Genomic DNA, 19,400 nt, shown 5'->3' with positions numbered 1-19,400 from the left:
CCGACATTTCGGGTCGATGGCGTCGTTTGGCTTTCTCCGGGAGAATGAAAAAAAACAAAAAACGACCAGACCATATGTGTTGGCCTTGGATACAAGCGGTTTCCAAACAGCAGCCCTGCCATACATTCCTGGTTTTGAGCTCACAACCTGTAGCTCATGTTGAGACTGGACCACAGAGGTGCTGATGCTGTGCTAATTTGTGAGGCTTTTCCTCTGTGGCCTCGGTCCACCATCCTGATAAGTGTCCATATCCCCCCTCAGTCAGCTTCAACTTCCGACCACTGAGCCTCTGATTCGTTTTGTCCATGTTTGGCGTGGGCTGCCATGGTTTTTGTTACTGTTCCACTTGCCACATTAAATAATGCTGAGGATTTCATGACTGATGTCCTGCAAATTGGGCGTAGACAGTTTTGCCTGTTTGGAATACTGTGAGTGGGCTTTGAAAACTCCCTTTATTAGATTATTTGACATCCAATACAATTATAAAAACACTCTGCTAATTGGCAATCAGCCTCCTTTTTCCACTGCTTTTTAGTTTTTTGTCCACAAAGTATACACTTTTCATCCACTGGACACACACACACACACACACACAAACACACACTTACTGGTTGGTAAGTTCGTCAGGCACCACAAACAGGTTGATCCTGGACAGACCCGTCCTGGTGCCCAGGTACGCTATCTCCACTCCTTTATCAGAGTTCCTGCACAGCCCAACAACAGAGGTTCAGCCGCATGCACGTCTTCCCAATGCGCTCTCGATGTTTCAGCGGGCTTCCTAAATGTGTGAAAGGCGGGAGGTCGAGGGGAGGTTTTTGGGAGACGTACTCTGACTTGTTGAGGACCAGGCTGGTCCAGTAGGCCTCCAGAGGAGCTGTGACCACAGCATCAAACAGAACCTCCTGAATCAGCTCCTTGTCGCCTGACCAGGGAAACAACATTTACATACGTCACACACTGGGCCTGGACACGAGCCCTGATAAACAATATTAAACATACGACAAACTTGGCATAGTTTTACAGATGAATAGATCACTATGAGTCTCCAACACCAACACCACTATGAGCGCCAGGACGAGGCTGCTTTGACCTACATTGCAGATGAGGCCTGTGCCCACTGAGGTAGAGTTTGATGGCTTCTATTTGGGAGAGGTAGCGGTGCTCCGGGTGCTCGTCCGTGTTGCAGTACGTCCTGAATTGAAACAAACAAAGGAGTTCATTCGGAAATGGGATGGATTTCCAGCTACAAAAACAGTCCTCACATTTTAAGCCCTGTAACTCAAATGGACTTTTTTAGTTGTCGAAGTAAAGCTAAGAGTAGAGATTTTGGTTTGCTTAAGGTGGACTATTCTTGCCGCTTAAAGTTGTCATACTAGTTATAAAATCATTTCAAATCAATATTGCATCGTGATGTATTATTTTATATAGTAAGTAGCGGTAGAATAAGTGGGATATTGTGCAGCCAGCTGGTCATAATAGCAGAATAACCCGGACCGGCTGAATCCTTCTATATATCCCCTATATATATCATTGTGAAGGTGGATTGCCTCTTCATAATGTCACTTTACAGAGACAACGCAGCACTGTATGTGGAGCACAAACACAAAGCAACATCATTACGTTCTCACCACTCGTCTGCCAGGGCGACGTCAGGATGCTCCAAGTCGTGGAGTCCTGCGACCGAATAAATAACCTGAAGTCAGTCAGTGAAAGCATCATATATGAACCCATAATAACAAGGCTGTGCACCCACACCTCACACACACACACATACACGCGCATGCACGCAGGCACGCGCGCACGCATGCACAAACACACACACATACACACACACACACACACACAGACGCATGCACGCACGCGCACACGCACGCACACACACACACAGGGGGGGGGGTGGGGGGTGAAAAATGTGTCTTTTGAGTGGATGTGACAGGTCTGATGAGATCAGGAAGAGCCAAGTCATGCTCAGAGGGCCCCGCATGATGGACGTGTTTAGAAAAAAACACTCTGACACACAGCGCTGCATGAATATTAACATGCATGAGGCTGGACGTGAAAATAGACACACAGAGCAGCACACACAGGGCAGCACACACACACACACACACACACACACACACACACACACGACATGGAAGAGGCCACAAAAAGCATCGTGTTTGAGTGTGGTCGCCCCCCATTCCTTATCAATGCAACACCAGGTGTTAAAAGAACGTAAGAGAAAGTCGAGAGGCTAAAAGGTGAGAAAGCGTTCACAGGGAGTAACTAAAACAACTCTACTAGTACTGCTCATTTATAGAGAGTCTGCTAAATGACATAATGTAATAATAATGTAATGTGTTATAATATAATGTAATGAATTAATGAGAGAGAGAGAGAGAGAGAGAGCAGGAGTAAAATAAAGCGTCCAGAGAAGCAGGAGGAGGGAAAAGTAACAGAATCTCACATAAAGATGAGAGAAATAGAGGGACGCCCACCTTCCTCCACGGTGACGTTTCCTCTGAAGAAGAACTTGCCGTGTCCTCTGGAGAGCGCCACCCCTAGACTAAAAAAAAAAAACACACCTTTACTCGAGAAGACCCTGACACCGGGAAAGACACTGTGACGCTGGCGCTGGACAAAACCGCCAACGCAAAGGCTTGAGCTTTGCTTCAGAACGTCGTCATTTACACTCGTTTATCCATTTTTCAGACAGGGCGTCAAACAAATACCCTCACAGAGCCTACGGGCAGGACTGGAACGTACCTTTAACTTCAATATGGTAATTTATTACACTTTTGTAGTATTTGCATTTTACATTTCACTGTCAGGGAACTTTCCACTTTGACTCCACTACTTTATTAAGTCAATATCTAACTTTCTGTTTCACTACATTAATTTATAACACCACCAAGTAGTAATATGTTGTCATTTGTTTTCATTAAAGAAAAACATCATTTGAGGGTTAACTTTTGACTTTTGAGGCTGCTGACAATGACAAGAAACAACAAGGGGCCAAAACTGGCAACCGATAGATGAGAGTCTTTACACTGAAATATGATGTTAAACATGTACTGTCATTTCATAACTTATCGAATATCCAAAGGAGCACTTTTACAGTAGTCCATTACTGATTCCTTAGGGTATATACATAAACATATATATATATATATACAGTATATATACCCTAAGGAATCATATATATATATATATATATATATATATATATATATATATATATATATATATATATATATATATATATATCCTGAGAAATCATATGTATGTCTATATATATATTTATATATATAACACTTCTAACTGAGAATAGGTTGTGAGTACACGTCACACAGTAGGATCTACCTGAAAGGAGTCCCTTTGATGTCTGTGTAGTAGTAGTCGTTGTGCAGCACAAGGACACGTTTCTGAAATACACACACACACACGCACGCACGCGCGCACGCACGCACGCACGCACGCACGCACGCACACACACACACACGCACACACACACACACATTATTGTTTACTGTGTCGATTTTGTTATTTGTGCATCCTGGTACACACAGTATATGTTTCGTTTTCCGAAGTTTATTGTCACCTTTATAAATGTATTGTATATTGACAATCTTATCTCTTATGGTTTACTGTATATTTTAAGGTGCATCATTTTTTGTTGTTCATTTTTGGGTTTATTTTGAATTGTTTATTCTAAGATTGAAGGTTTATTGTATATTGCCAACTCGCTCTTGTTTATATTTTTAGGTTTATTTGAATTCTGAGGTCTATTGCATATTATCATTTTCCAATTTGAATCTATTACTTTAACATGTTTGCCTATGGTTTTAATGTCAACCCCTTTAACACTGCAATTTCCAACCAGGGGATGAATAAAGTATCTATTTATCTGCGCCAGACATCAGGAGGTGTGTGGCTCCATCTAGTGGAGTAAATCAAACAAAGTTGCAGTTGGCGATCTGACAGGAGAGCGGTGACGACAGAGGGTGTTGCAGCATCATTTTGTGTGTGTATATGCATGAACGTATTGTATTGGCAATAATCAAAGTAATCCGGGAAAATCCTAAATAGACAGACACATACACACAGACACACACACACACACTCACAGACAAACACAGAGACAGACACACACAGACACAGACACACACCTCTATACCCCTGCCTCACTGTCAGACAAGTATTAAAAGAGAATCATTGGACTGCTGTCTCCCCCAAATTCAGCAACATGTGCTTTGAGTAGATAAGGGCCACGCACATGCGCGCACACACACACACACACACACACAGAGACACACACTCACACACACACAAATACACACACACACACACACACACACACGTGCGCACACACACACACACACAAGGTGTCTGAGAACACCAATTGATAAACAGAATCCCTGACTCAATTCAATGCCTCCAAAGCTCCACGCCATGGAGTTTAACTACTCCACATATGCGTGTGTGTGTGTGCATGTCTGTGTGTGTGTGTGTGTGTGTGTGTGTGTGTGTGTGTGTGTGTGTGTGTGTGTGTGTGAGTGTACGTGTGTGTGTGTGTGTGTGTGTGTGTGTGTGTGTGTGTGTCTGTGTGTGTGTCTGTGTGTGTGTGTGTGTGTGTTAAAGAATCAGCATGGAGATAGGCTGAAGGGCAAATGAGCCTCCTGGCACAAGTGGATCAGCCCCCCACTGAGTATTTACTTTAGTATTCCCTGTGTTCGTGTGTGTGTGTGTGTGGGTGGGTGTGTGCGTGCATGCGTGCGTGCGTGCGTGCGTGCGTGCGTGTGTGTGTGGGTGTGTGCGTGCATGCGTGCGTGCGTGCGTGCGTGCGTGCGTGTGTGTGTGTGTGTGTGTGTGCGTGTGTGTGTGTGTGTGTGTGTGCGCGCCTGTGCATGTGTGTGTGCGTGTGTGTGCATGCGTATTCCTGTGGTGTGGATTCCTCACCCCCTTATCGACAGTCTTCTTGACCTCCATGGAGAATATTCCCGTCTTTCTGTTGACCATGGCGTTCCTCAGCTACAGACACATGTAGATCCATATATTAAGAGGTATAGCATATTGATATCTAATGTAACATTTAGTCATGCAAGAAGCAAAGGACTTTTATTTTGAAGCAAAAAAATTAAAATGCTATCATGTTACTCATAGATGCAACAATGCCTCCGACAGGGGCGTGTCATATTCCTTCAGCACTGGACATTTCTTGCTCCCAAAATATGAACATGAATAATGAGGTCCTACAAGCACTGAATTCTTTGTGCAAATGTAATTCTCCACACACACACACACACACACACACACACACACACACACACACACACACACACACACACACACACACACACACACACACACACACACACACACACATACACACACGCACACACACACGCACAATAAGCCTAAGGTTTTTGTTTTCCAGAATCTATCCAGGCTTTGACAAGGTCTTGTTTAAAATATTTCATCAATGTGATAATCGGTTATGGTCAAAATGTGTTTATTGCTTTCAGTTAGCTTCAATAAAATAGTTGAGATGTACGCCACTAAAAATCCAAAACACAGATCCGTGTGATATGTTTGGAATGTGCAGAAAGTTTTGAACATGAGCAGAAATCTTGCTGAAACACATGTGAGCTATTAGTCCAGGGGTTCATAAGTTAACTGAAATTAATTCATTTATCACTGATGTGAATAGCTGCCACATGCACATTTAAAGAAATCTCCTCCCGAAACAAAAGAGGACATAGGAGTAAATCATGTCTATATGTGTGGACTCAGCAGGGATCATCTGGTGCCTGAATTTTGTGCTTTCCTTTCCATAAATAAAGACATTTCCACCATCAATTGATGCAGACAAGGCACAAATTGGTGCATAAAAATTCATCAGGATGCAGGAAATTAAGTGTTTGATGCTCAACATTCCCGAAAGATGGCCTGTCCCCTACAGGCTTACAAGACACCATCCACATTTATTGAATAATACTAAAAAAATACATTTAATTTTTATAAATATTAAATAATAATCATAATAAATATTTTATAACAGCTATAAATCCAAAATATTTCTCACCGTGTCATCTTTATCCTCCCATTCCACCTCTGAAAGGTCCACACTGCTGTAGTTAGGCTTCCTGCGTTTCTTGCCGTCGCCATACTAAACACACACACACACACACACACACACACACACACACACACACACACACACACACACACACACACACACACATAGACACAGATATTGAGACAAATATAATGATACTATACCAAACCTGTGAATTACATTATTATTAATCATGTACATGTTCATATTTTGTGTGTGTGTGGGTGAGTGTGTGTGTGTGTGTGTGTGTGTGTGTGTGTGTGTGTGTGTGTGTGTGTGTGTGTGTGTGTGTGTGTGTGTGTGTGTGTGTGTGTGTGTGTGTGTGCTGTATCATTGATTGATCATTCATACAGTGGCAGGGGCCTTGTCCTTTCATATGGCTGAGGTTAAGTGAACATAATCAGCTGCTCTGCTCTCGTCCCCTCTGCTACCTGATCAGTTTGCTGGCTCGATGATACCGCTATTAAATATACATGACCCACCACCACATATGGTTTATGTGTGTGTGTGTGTGTGTGTGTGTGTGTGTGTGTGTGTGTGTGTGTGTGTGTGTGTGTGTGTGTGTGTGAGAGAGAGAAAGAGAGAGAGAGCCAGAGAGCGAGAGAAAGAGAGAGAGAGAGAGAGAGAGAGAGAATAAAAATGCAGTTTGTGATTGTTGTGTTGTGTGTGTATGTGTGTGTTTGTGTGTGTGTGTGTATGTGTGTGTGTGCTGTGCACATGTGCGTGTGTGTTTCCCTCCATTCATCAGTCAGTGAGGACAGCCTCCCACTTGTCATTAGTTGTTCAACACCGCTCATTAGCATATTTAATTAGGCTGCTATTAAACCATCTGTTTGTCTGTCGGTCTGTCCGCCCGTCTGTCTGTCTGTCCGTCTGTCTCTCTCCCTGTCTGTCCCTCGCCCTCCACCCTTCTCCATTTGTCCCCTCAGCGTCTGCCCATTTCACTCTGGCGTTTGCCCCGGCTTCATCTACTCACATTTACGTATATGAGGGCAGGAGGGGGGATTTGCTTTTTCTCTCACCCGCTCCGTCGCTCCCTCTCTGTTTCTCTACGTCAACCCCCCCCCCACCACCCCCACCCCCTCCCACCACCACCCCCCTTGAGAGGGGAGTGAGAGAATACAATGGAGTTAATCACAGCCATTCAGGAGCGGTATCTCTGTCTATTCAGCGCACAGTGGAAGCCTGGAACACTGTCTGCACATCTACATGCCACCAGACTGCCAACACACACACACACACACACACACACACACACACACACACACACACACACACACACACACACAGAGTGTGGCAAGGAACCACACGATGATTGGCCAATTTTCTACATCAATCTGCATCTCAATGTGACTCAAAAAAGGTAATTGCCTTGCCATGAAGTTGCGAAGTTCATAGCTCTCATTCTTGGAAAATAAATTTATACATTTGAACTCTGATTTCCAACGACCCCCCCTCAAAAAATTAATTGCAACGTGATAATTGGGTTTGTACTCGACCAGCATGTTACACAGCTTCTGGATGTTGCTGGATGTGCCACTCACGAGCGGTCGCAGATCTGGGTGTGTGAGGATGTAGCCGTTGTTGGTGATGGCGAAGGCGTAGCCGTGGATCCCCAACTGCAACAACAACAACAACACACACACACACACACACACACACACACACACACACACACACACACACACACACACACACACACACACACACACACAAAGAATACGCATACCCAGATACACACACACACGACAAACAGATCCAAACAAACAATCCGTGACGTGTTAATATTTGGCCAAACACACTTATAATTTCATTAAACTGGGATGTGTCACGGCTCTCTTCGCAACTGTCGTTCACATGGTGGGTAATAACTAACGTTTGAAACGTCAAATCCACGCATGCCCCAAACACCGCAGTTTGAGGCCTCTCAGTGAAAATAACAGATCTCAGTGAAAAACAGAACTCAGCGTGAGGGACGGGACACAAAGCATTAGTAAACACAGCGTGTCATTTTCCTGTCATCATCCTCATCAGCCACCAAGTGGTGCCTGTGAATTATCCACGAGAAAAAAAAAATAATAATAATTAACCATAACCTCACATGTAATAATCTGCTTCTGGGAACCCACATCTGATTACTCCACTGTGAGAGGTTGACTGGCACGTGGGCAGAAAACAAGTCAAAACGACGTTTTCCGCTCGGCTGATAGAGCACCCGTGATGCCGAGTGAAAGTGAAATATTTTTTTGTGGCGAGGTGCTGGAAATGTCTATTCTCGCTACGGGATTCGATGCATCACATTCAAACCTGCGCTGTGGAGTTCACGGCGCTGCGAGCGGTACCTTGTATTTCGGGATGGTCTTCAGAAGTTCAGAAACAGGAACATCCGTGCCAACCACGCCCAGAAGGATGCCACGGTTTTTCTGGGGAAGCGATAGATATGAATCCATGTCATTCGTACTTGGCGATACTTAAATGCGTTGGAATCTGAACCGCCGTTGGAAGCTCGACGCCATGCAAAAGAAAGCCGTGGCCGCGGAGGCGGACGGGATTTCTTTGCGGGAGAAATAAAGCGCGGTTGTTGTGCCTCTACTCCGAGAAGCAAGTGACTTTCCCATTTCCTTTTTTTTTTGCCCTGACGAGGGTTTTCAAAACGGGTGATGCAGGTCTGAGCAGAGGGCCTTTAAGAGTTGAGGATGTAAGTGTGCTCACAGTTTCATTCTTGGTGCTGAATACAGGCATGGCCACTGTGGTCATCAGCACTGGACTTTGCCCATCCTCCATCTGAGTGGGAGAGAGAGAGCGAGAGAGAGAGAGAGAGAGAGAGAGAGAGAGAGAGAGAGACCGGAAAAGAGAACAACAGAGAAATGATGAAACAGCAGCAGTTAAGAGTTACAAAGCTCCGATAAACCACCAGTTTAGGGTCTTTCCAGTCAGGCGACGGGGAGTGGAACGGTTAACTGAGCAGGGCCGGGGCTCTGGAGCGGGATGCCTAAGCCGCCTATCTTCTTGGGGGATCTCCAAAACTTCCCTCCACATGTTTTATTCATGTTCATTATCTGCCCTTAAATGTATTCAATCACAGGCTGCCTTTGATCTTTGCAGGAATAAGCTCATCCAAAGGCAGCGCTCCTGCTTTGGCATGGGTATCTTCATTCCCAAAAGACTGGCGGAATAATTATGATATTTATCTTTCCGGCAGCTGCCTCCATCTCAAGATGGTATCTACTGGAGATGAAAGCTGGATACAGTGTGACGGCCTGATGCTGCTGGTGATGGACGAGAGGGAAAGCTGCCCCCAAAGCTGCCCCTCCTGAGCACCGGGGCAGAGAGAGTTTTGCCCCTGTCATCACTATGTTAAGGTTATATGACCCCACCCATGACTGCATCAGATTAAGTATGGATTTGTGCTCAATACATTGGTGTCCCCTGTAAAAGATGGTGTTATTACATTTGAAAATATATATTATGATCGCGGCGCTGCAGAAGAAGCTCCTAATGTTCTTCTTCAGGCCTACTGGCCTGGAATACTTATGTGAGCATTTCAAATATTTTTTTTTACATTTTTGTGTGGGCAGAGATTTGTTTTCCTTAAACGGAGCGGGGAATAAATGCATTTTTCAGAAAAAAATCTGTAAACATGGGGAACAGGGCCTGAGTGACTGGCATCAGAGTGTTTTAAACGCAACCCGCTCAGCTGCAACAGGGCAATCGCGTCATAGGAAAATAAATCTCCGTCCGCACGAAAACGCAAAAACTATTTAAAATGCTCACATAAGCATTCCTGTCATGAAACTTTATGTCAGACACCACAGAAGCACATTAGGAGCTTCATCTTGAGCGTCGTGATCATACTATTCCTACACAATACTATATGGCCGTGACTCCTAAAGACTTTGAAAACTGAAATGGCAACACCGCGGACATGCCTCCTGTCCGCGGTGTGGACAGGAGGCAAAAAACGCAGAGAAAATACTACGTTTGTCAAAAATATCCGTATACGGGTGGACGGGGGCCTCAGACTCCCAGCGATCGAAAATGAATCCCTTGTCCTCCATGATCCAACCAAGTAGTTTCCGTGACATTGTTTTTATTTTTTGCGCCTGACAGTGAAGTGAATTCCTTTACACCCCTTTCGTTTCTTTCAGTTTGAAACACCATTTTTAGGTTATCCCACTGCGCTACAGATGACCAGAACCTTGCGCCCCTCCCTTCCCCTACCACCGCCGGTAATAAGGAGTAATGACGGACGCCTTCTCCGCTCAGACACAGAGGACAGAGGAATGGGTGACCTGAGCTCACAGAGCCGGTAATAGCAATCCAAGACGCGGTATTGGACATCAAAGGGAGGAAAAGCCCAAGCAAGCAGCGGCCGCGGCAACGGCGGCCGAGATCGATCAGAGGACAGGACAAAGGAACGGGACCTTGTCTAAAAATATGGGGCCACAGCTTATTGGATCATATATCACACAAGTGCACATCTCTGGTCTTTAACCGTATGAGCGGGACGTTATCTTGTAGCCACATGAACTGTGGGTAGGAGGAGGAACATGCATCAGTGTACAGTGTTTCGTATAGAAAGGATCGGTACATACTTGATGGTGTGTGAGTCGCTGTTCCCGGTGCATGTGTGCAACCCTGTGTTGGCGCTGGCGTGCACGTGTGCACGGGCATCCTTCGTTCAAATTTGGAAGAGCGCACGGACAGAGAGGAAAAGAAGCCACCGCTCCCTTAGTAGCTACGGAGATAGGTTGCTCCGAGGCCGGCTGGGATGGGTAAAATGCAGAGGGCGATTTTTACCAATGCGGATCAATACATGTTTATCTTCTCCTGCTTCTTTTACTTCTTCCTCTAGAGGAGGAGCTTGCCGCACACCTAAGCGGGGTCTTCCCGTGTCAGATTAGGAGGAGGACAACCCGGAGTGGACAAAGCGGGTCTTAACCTTTAGAGGTCCCCTTACATGCCCGTTGCCTATGGGGAATAATTTCCATATATGACCTTGAACTTCCACATCAAGGAGAGCGACACATGATAAATACATGGTGGGTGAGCATGAATCAACGTTTCTGCCGGGGATCTCTCGGTGTCGGTGTGTGTGGATTAGATGTGTCAGCCCTCCACGCAGCTAGAGGTCAAAGGATGACAGATCCCAACTGGGACTGACACACAGCGTGCATGCCCACACATGTAGGCATGCACGCCTAATCACACGACACCCAAACCCCCTCCCACACACACACACACACACACACACACACACACACACACACACACACACACACACACACACACACACACACACACACACCAACATAGCCAAAGCCCACATAACCCTTGTGGGTTGTAGATAATAGGGACTACACACACACCCACACACACACACACACACACACGCACACACACACACACACACATTCTTGCCTTTGGTTTGTGCTCTCATTGGACACCTCATAATCTAGGTTGCTTTGACAAATGGTTTGCTGGTGGCCCGAGCGACCCTTATTCCCTTGGCGACCAGGCTTAATGATTTGGCTGAACATGAAGCCAATGCCCACTGTGTGCCATTTTTGTGGGGGGAGTAAAAATATACCCCATGAGATGTGGACTTGGCACCGGCACAGTGGTGTTTTACTGAAGAATAACTATATGCGTACACTGTGCTAACCACTTTGAAAGCCTAAAATCAACGTCCAAGTCTCTTCCACGGCTGAACTTAAATCCTCCTGCAAAATGACACCTTCCTCTCACCGCATATCCCTCCGACAACTTCTCCCACTGCGTTTTTTCGTCAAATCCTAAACTGTGTTTCTACCATCGCACGCTAACCCCTCCACCCCCCCCACCCCCACTCCACGTCCCACACCTCTCATCTTCCCCGTGTCAGCGCCGCAGACAGGGCTGGAAACAGAGCCAAATGAGCCGGAATATGATGGATGAAGCCGGGCAGAGGAAAGAAGAAGCCGAGGATGGGATATGATGGAGGGAAATGAAGAGAAGAACACGCCGGTAAGGAGAGCTTTTGGGGTGTGGTTTTTGGCAGAGGAGGAGGAGGAGCAGGAGGAGGAGGAGGAGGAGGGGGAGCGAATGAGTCAGTTAAGGACAGGGCGCACTGAGAGGTGTGATGGAATATCACCCTGGGAATCTGGAAAGCTGGGAAGCTGGAAACCGATCCACCATCTCAGACGTCCATTTATTCTCCTCCTTAACGGGTGACCAACTGAAATGTGGATTTCATCATAACTTATTGTTTTTTTTACCCTCACTGGGTTAAAAAAAAAAAAAAAAAGACGGACAATGATTTCCCAAAGATAGTTTTACCCAAAACCCTCAAGGGCCAGCAAGCATCTGCATGTCAGAATGATGTCTTCGAATTCACATCGACGACTGAAGGTGTTGATGAAGTCAGCATGCCAGAGCTCCACCGACGCCACGAAATTCACCAAACATTGTTAAGTCAGAGCCATTTCGTTATTTCCGGTAAATTGCAATTTCAACGTGCAAAAGTGAGGACGGCCAGGGCATGAAAATGACATCCCTTCATTTCCTTTCCATTTCCAATCATCAAATGAATTGTGATGTTCAAAGTGTATTGGGCAGATACGAGTGGAGGAGTACTGAAGCTTTTGTAAAATTCAGTCTCGACAAAAAGCAAGGAAGGGATTCCTCCGCATAAAACTGAATGTTAAGACGTCGTTTTACAGCAAACATCTCAATAATGCAGCTATAGGATTCATTTGGAATGCGGAAGTCGTAAGCCTCCCATCAATCGGCTGGAGCTGTTACGCTTGTTGAAAATGATGACAAAAGGTGTATTGCCCTTGCTGATGTTCATGAAGAAATGACATGACAATTTAATAAGTGCTCAGCAGCCATTATATTTTAGAAAGGCGAAGATCTTTGACCTGATTGAGATTCATTTTCATTTTTAACAGACTCGGCTGTTCTGAGCTGCCTGCCTCGCAGGCGGTGAGACTTTCATGAGTAGCAACCAGAGCTGTATTAAGGGGAGTGTGTGCAAATAGACAGCGGGGGTCTGCTCGGCTCCATCACCGTAACAATGCTATGGCAGACATATGGCTTCCCATCTGTCTAATGGGAAATACTCCCTGCTCTGCTGATGTTGATGGCGTGGCAAAGCGCTCTTTCCCTTCCGCCATCATCATTGTTGTGACTGTAGATCTGCTTAGTACGGAGTCCTCATTTCAGCCCACATGCGATTCACAAAACACTGAGGACGATGAAAAGGCATCAGAGCAGATCATCCCGGCAGTCATTACGGGCTATTGGATTTGCACCCAGAAGACAAGAAAGGGGGCTTATTGTCGCAAATTCTAGACAAAATGAATACGACTGGCAATCGCGTTTCCCCGTTGAAAATGACGTCGCAAATGAACAAATGCAAGCTCCGCTTTTCAGGCTGATGACATCTGAGATCTTGGCAAAGCAAGGCCAACGCAGTAACCGGCAGTTTGTCTATGTGTGTGTAAGATACATGTACCTGATCATATGTTTCCTGTATAATGGTATGAAAAATCCACTACACCAAGAAATGATGAGTGTAATTGCACAATTCACAAGATTTACAAAGCAACTACGAAGTACATAAACGGAATAGGATGTGGCATAAAAATGTATGCAATGTGTTTAATTTGAGCTGTTTGCATACAGTATGTAAAATGTTGGAAAAAAATTTGGGAAAAAAGTTGTGAATATAATATAAACAAAGTATTTCTCTTTTTCTGTTTGAAAGAACCCTCTACTTGAAGGGTAACTTTTGTTACTGATGATGGTGGAGCTCCAGATAATATGGAATGTGCATTATTTTAATAATTATTAAATTGCATGTTGTGTTTTGAAATGGTTGTGAGTGTGTGTATAGAGAGAACATCTTGTCTTTTCTCAAACTCCAGTTATCTTTTAAAATGTAAATGTCGATTCTTGGATGAAAATTAAACAATTATCAATTGATTAATCAATTAAAAATAGAAATATTAGTGATAATATTAAATGTCAATAATAATTTGAAGATAAAATAACAAGGAGTAGCAAAGTAGCAAAACACTGACATTGAAGAGGAGGTTTTGTCGAACATTGGACGACACGTTACTTTCATCACTCTATAAAAAACAGAAATGTTCCTTTTTCTACCGCTCGAAATTTTCTCGACAAAATTTTTTGTTTTTGCAAATAGAGTAAAAAAAACAAAAAACAAACACATTCATCTGACCATATTATGAACCAGGTAAAAATGAGCTGAACAAAAATTGACCCTGTTGCTCAATGTTTTTTCTGTGTGGCCGTTCTTAACCTTTTGAATGCCAAAAGAGGATCCTGGCAGCAGGAGATTCCACTCCAAACAAATATTCAAAGTACTGCTAATAAGAAAATCGCGTATTGGTCCAAATAGGTAGTGTGTGAGCTTGAAGTAGCCGTATAATTGATCATTGATAGCCCACACTCAACCAAATTCTTTTCATCGGACATCTTGACCTGCTTCATGTGTTAGTCCGAAGTACGTTTCGAAAAACTTGGTTTGGGGAAAACAATGGAAACCAATGGAGCGAGATTTATTTTTATTTTTTATTTTTTGCTGTTCACGCGGCGATCAAAGAATACGCTGTGAAAGAATGTGGACTTATTATATCATGGGAAACACATGTACTCCAAAACCGCCTCCACCAATGACTCTCACACAAAATGTATTCAATTCATTATTTTGACAAACGAGGCCCATCGTGTGAATTTATCTTAACGGATGTGCAGAAGTGAGCTGAACCAAGGCAACACCAGAATGCAACAACAACACAAAAGAACAGCATGAGTTACGGTCGTTGATCATCACATGACACTCAAAGTGAGCAACGGCCTCATTCCCACGTTTTTTTTTTTGTTTTTTTTTTCCATCAACAAAAAAAAAAAAACACGTCAAAAATGGACACGGGCACAAAATCACAGCGTCAACACAGCACAACATGGTGGTGAACTCACGACAAGGTTTACCTTCTGAGCCTGAGGGAGCTACAGGGATCAGAGCGAGCACGGGCAGGAAGAGAGGAGAGGAGGAGACGGGGGGGAGGAGAGGAAACACAAAGGGGTCAATGATTTTGGGTGGATAAGTTCAAGGTGTGGTGAGGTTCATTCTACCTGCACGGGCTTTCACATCAGACCCCACCACAGAACCACTCAAGTACTTCGTTTTTTGGGGGAACGCCCCCCTCACCTCTTTCTGAGTTAGAATAGACGACGACCCATTCGTAAATAACACAGGCTGACGCGATGGAATACTGAGCCATTTTTTTTGCACACAGTGGTGCCGATTCCAGCAAGCTGCAGGACGCTGTGCAGAGACGCTTTGCTTTGCTTGGCTCTGGAAATGAAATCTTTCAAAGTTCAAGATTCAAAGCACGATGCGTTGTTAGAAAGTAACTCGCGTACAACGGTAAGCGCTGGATTCTAGTTATACTCGATAAAGTGCTTGCACAGGCGAAAAGGTACTCACGTACTGCGAGCAGAGTTCTAAATCGTTACTTTTCACCTCTGCGACCCCCTCACAACAAAAACCCTTTTTTGCAAGAGCTTATATCCCTAGAGCCTGGAGGACGGCCGCACAAAAATCAACACCAAGGCCTTAAGCGACCCTCACCCAGGTGAGGGTCACTGCAGAGCGCATGTACTTTTGACTGTGATAAATGGAGGCTGATAACAAGGACAAGTGGCAACAGGAGGAACGACGCTGGGAAAGAGGGCGGAGCTAAGGCGGCCGCTTCCGCGTGGCGTGCCCCGGATCGCCTGCCGGCGCTTCCTTCGGGTGGAAAAAAGACTCACCTTTGTCTCCCTCCATTTTCTAAGCTCCCTGTCTCTTGATCGACATTATTCAAAAACACCAGAGGACAAACGGCTGCCTTTCACGAGCTATGACCAAACACAATGACTGCACGGATAAAAGGTGCATTGTGCAATGTCTGAATGCGGCGTATTGTGCGTGGATTATGGATCCCAATGAGGTCTATGGGTTTGCGCCATCCTGAGAGGAGCTTTCAGGATGATAACTATGGAACGCCATTTTAGTCAATATCTAGTAAATAAATAAATAAATACATGAATATGGCTATGAAATAAAAAAATAGTCTGTCTATAAAATAAATCTTGAATAAATACATGAGGCAATACATATATGAATATATAAATGCATGTAAATATAAATATATAAAACGAGTGAATATAGTGAATAAACAAATAAATCACTTTTTTTTTTATCTTTCAAAATACTTTTTATTCATTTCAGGAGACTTTTATTACATAATTCCACATGTATTTATTTATGGGGACTTTTTTTTATAATGCCACATTTATTTATTTTCGGGGCATTTTCATTTCATTATGCCACGTTTAATCTCTTATATGCAAATGAATGGGGCATGGTTATCACACGGATTCAGAGCCAGGGTCCAGGGGTCGGTAGGGAACGAGCTAGTCACAGTTGAGGGCCACTACCCGGTTTCGCTTGACCACTCTTTTGCAAAACTTTTCGACAGCTGTTCCAGTACAGTGCAAGGGCCAGCCCAATGGCTCGAGACCTTGGGGGAGAGGCCCTTCTTTCTATCCGGACGGCAGACCCACACCTGGGTCCCAGGCGCAACGTCCATCCCCCGGCAGCGGGAGTCGCTTCTGCAGGACCTGGCGTCCGTTAAGGCTTGCCTGGTTAACCCGTGCACCCCCCGCAGCCTTTCACGGAGAGAAAGAAGGGCCTCTTCCCCAAGCTGTGCTGGAACAGCTGTCGGACGTGGTGTTCAGGGTGCAGCTGGTCAAGCGGAACCGGGTGGTGGCCCTCCACCACGACCGGCCCCTGGGCCAGGGGCCCTACTGGCCGTATATATAACCATTTATATATTTATATTTACATTTATTGATATATTTATATGTTTATTGCCTCATTTATTTATTTCAGGATTTATTTTATAGGCATATTTATTTATTTCATAGACATGTTTATTTACTAATTTATTTATTATGGGGTTTTATAGGGCATTCCATAAATGATGTCTACGCCAGATAGTTACAAAGCACGTAGAGTGGACTTTACTCTGTTTCAGTGGGTTATTTGAGTTTGTTAGGACATATTGATGTGTGTGTTCGCTCTGTTCACTTCCTACACGACACAGCTCCCAAAGAACACACAAGAGCTCCTTCACCCTAGCGATTCCATATGCTGTGCACACACTTATTTTTTTTACACAAATCCACACAAAACAACATGTTGTAATCCTCTACTTGTTTGTTACAGATACGCACAATGTGCTTTGATTCAACTGTGAAAAAAACCTTTTCCTGCATAAGCTTGTAAGATTGAACACTCATTTTCATATTTAAAAGGAATTTACTGGTTACAGGGATAAATGGGAGCATTTCCGACATATTGGCAGGGTTGATCTGACAGTAAATAGTCCTAAGACCCGAAGCTCGAAGCCCCCAGTGGATACCCCTTGCTGCTTAGGATCTTGGGGCTTAGGGTCCCCCTAGACTGGGAATGTCCACTGGGGCTTGGGCATTAGGGTCTTGGGTTTTGGGGTCTTAGGGCTTGGGGCTTAGGGTCTCTGGGCTTAGGGACTTGGGGCTTAGGGTCCTCCAAGACTGGGGATGTTTACTGGGGCTTAGGCCTTAGGGTCTTGAACCTAAAGGTCTTGGAGCTTAGGATCCTCCAAGACCTGGGATTTCCACTGGGGGGGCTCATCGCTTAGGGGTACAGGGTCACTTAGGGGGGTGAGGGTGTCCACTTGGTGCCTGCATAAAACGTGAGAAATAAGCGTGCACTCACGGTGTTGTCGATGTACGCCTCTGTCCACACAGTGTCATGCTCCTGGTCGATCACCTTGGGGCGACTCAGCACGTGGAGGTACTCCATGACGTTCTCTTGCACGTCCGCCAGCGTGGAAATCTGAGTGAAATAGCCTGAAGGGAATAGATAGATAGATAGATAGATAGATAGATAGATAGATAGATAGATAGATAGATAGATAGATAGATAGATAGATAGATAGATAGATAGATAGATAGATAGATAGATAGATAGATAGATAGATAGATAGATAGATAGATAGAAAGATAGATAGATAGATAGATAGATAGATAGATAGAAAGATAGAAAGATAGATAGAAAGATAGATAGATAGATAGATAGATAGATAGATAGATCGATAGACAGATAGATTTCTATGCTTTCCCTCTCTGTCCCTGTTTTACATAAGATAGATAGATAGACAGTGAGATAGACAGGAAAGTCATTGATTAATGTCTGTAGATTGGTATCGGCCGATCAGTGTCTTTTCACCTGCTCGCGATCTAGTACAGTACGTCCTGACTCACAATGGCAGCTTGTCATCAGAACATAATGTGTGTACTGTACGTGTCTGTGTGTGAGTGCACGCGTGTGTGTGCGTGTGTGTAAATTGTTTCCATGCGGAGGTAGTCTCCAAATTGCTGAAAGAGCTTCGGCAGGGAGCACATGTCGCATTCATTACAGTTGCCCCAAAAGAACCAGCAAATCTTTTCCGAGCCATCAAACCTAATTGACTTACCTTGGCTCGAAAGCAGCAAAATTGCATCTGAAATACAATATGGCTTGGCTGGGCTGCTGGCATTGGCTTGGTGACCAGGATGGATACATGGATACATGTTCCCGTGGACGATGTGGTGTGAGAGCAAGCCAGCCCGATGAGGTAAGAATGATCGGTGAAACCCAGTGTGAGACCATTATGCCATGGGGCCATAATGACGTTAATGCAGATGAGCAAAACGGAATATACTGTAATGCTATATACAGTATATACTGCTTGCACAGCAGGGGACAGAGAGAGAGAGGTAAAGATAAGCAGCAACAAATTACAAGTAATTAAGTACCTAAGTACAAAAGTACAAGTACGATTTTACGACTTTTTGCTCTACTACATTTCTAACTAGTTACATGATTCATATTTATATCCTTGTTAATTCCTATAACACACCTATAATAGTTTATTGTAAATTGTAACTCAGGTATACAGTACATGAATACAGTAGCACAGGCACAGTATCATACTTCAATTACATTTAAGAGCAAGTATTTAGATACTCGCACTTAACTTACTTGCTCTGAGATACTTAAGTAGAAAATTATACCAGAGCCAGATGAGTCTAGACGTGATCACACACTGATCTCAGGCCAGCACCTCCTACCCCTGCAGGCCGGGTTAAGCAACACCGCAGGGACGATAATCCGATGCTGAATCTATGACCCCTGATAATAAAATCACATCACTCTGAG

At 44.4% G+C, this 19,400-nt stretch overlaps 1 protein-coding gene across 1 annotated transcript in view; it reads right to left on the bottom strand.

Annotated features, from left to right (window-relative positions):
• Nucleotides 1-19,400, bottom strand: part of cacna2d3a (calcium channel, voltage-dependent, alpha 2/delta subunit 3a) — a gene marked incomplete at both ends in the record, with an annotated part of 135,711 nt that overhangs the window by 33,373 nt on the left and 82,938 nt on the right. The window contains 13 exons of the mRNA XM_080015221.1: nt 609-704; nt 829-922; nt 1,095-1,192; nt 1,629-1,674; nt 2,481-2,548; nt 3,346-3,407; nt 4,942-5,013; nt 6,068-6,151; nt 7,645-7,719; nt 8,443-8,523; nt 8,813-8,884; nt 15,101-15,118; nt 17,916-18,049. Of these exons, the coding sequence (XP_079871347.1) occupies nt 609-704; nt 829-922; nt 1,095-1,192; nt 1,629-1,674; nt 2,481-2,548; nt 3,346-3,407; nt 4,942-5,013; nt 6,068-6,151; nt 7,645-7,719; nt 8,443-8,523; nt 8,813-8,884; nt 15,101-15,118; nt 17,916-18,049 (1,000 nt within the window). The remainder of the gene's footprint in view (nt 1-608; nt 705-828; nt 923-1,094; nt 1,193-1,628; nt 1,675-2,480; nt 2,549-3,345; nt 3,408-4,941; nt 5,014-6,067; nt 6,152-7,644; nt 7,720-8,442; nt 8,524-8,812; nt 8,885-15,100; nt 15,119-17,915; nt 18,050-19,400) is intronic.

The sequence above is a fragment of the Zeus faber genome, assembly GCF_960531495.2.
Source record: "Zeus faber genome assembly, chromosome: 15".
NCBI lineage: Eukaryota > Metazoa > Chordata > Actinopteri > Zeiformes > Zeidae > Zeus > Zeus faber.
The sequence above is the reverse complement of the archived record's forward strand: the minus strand, read 5'-3'. Positions and strand labels throughout refer to the sequence as shown.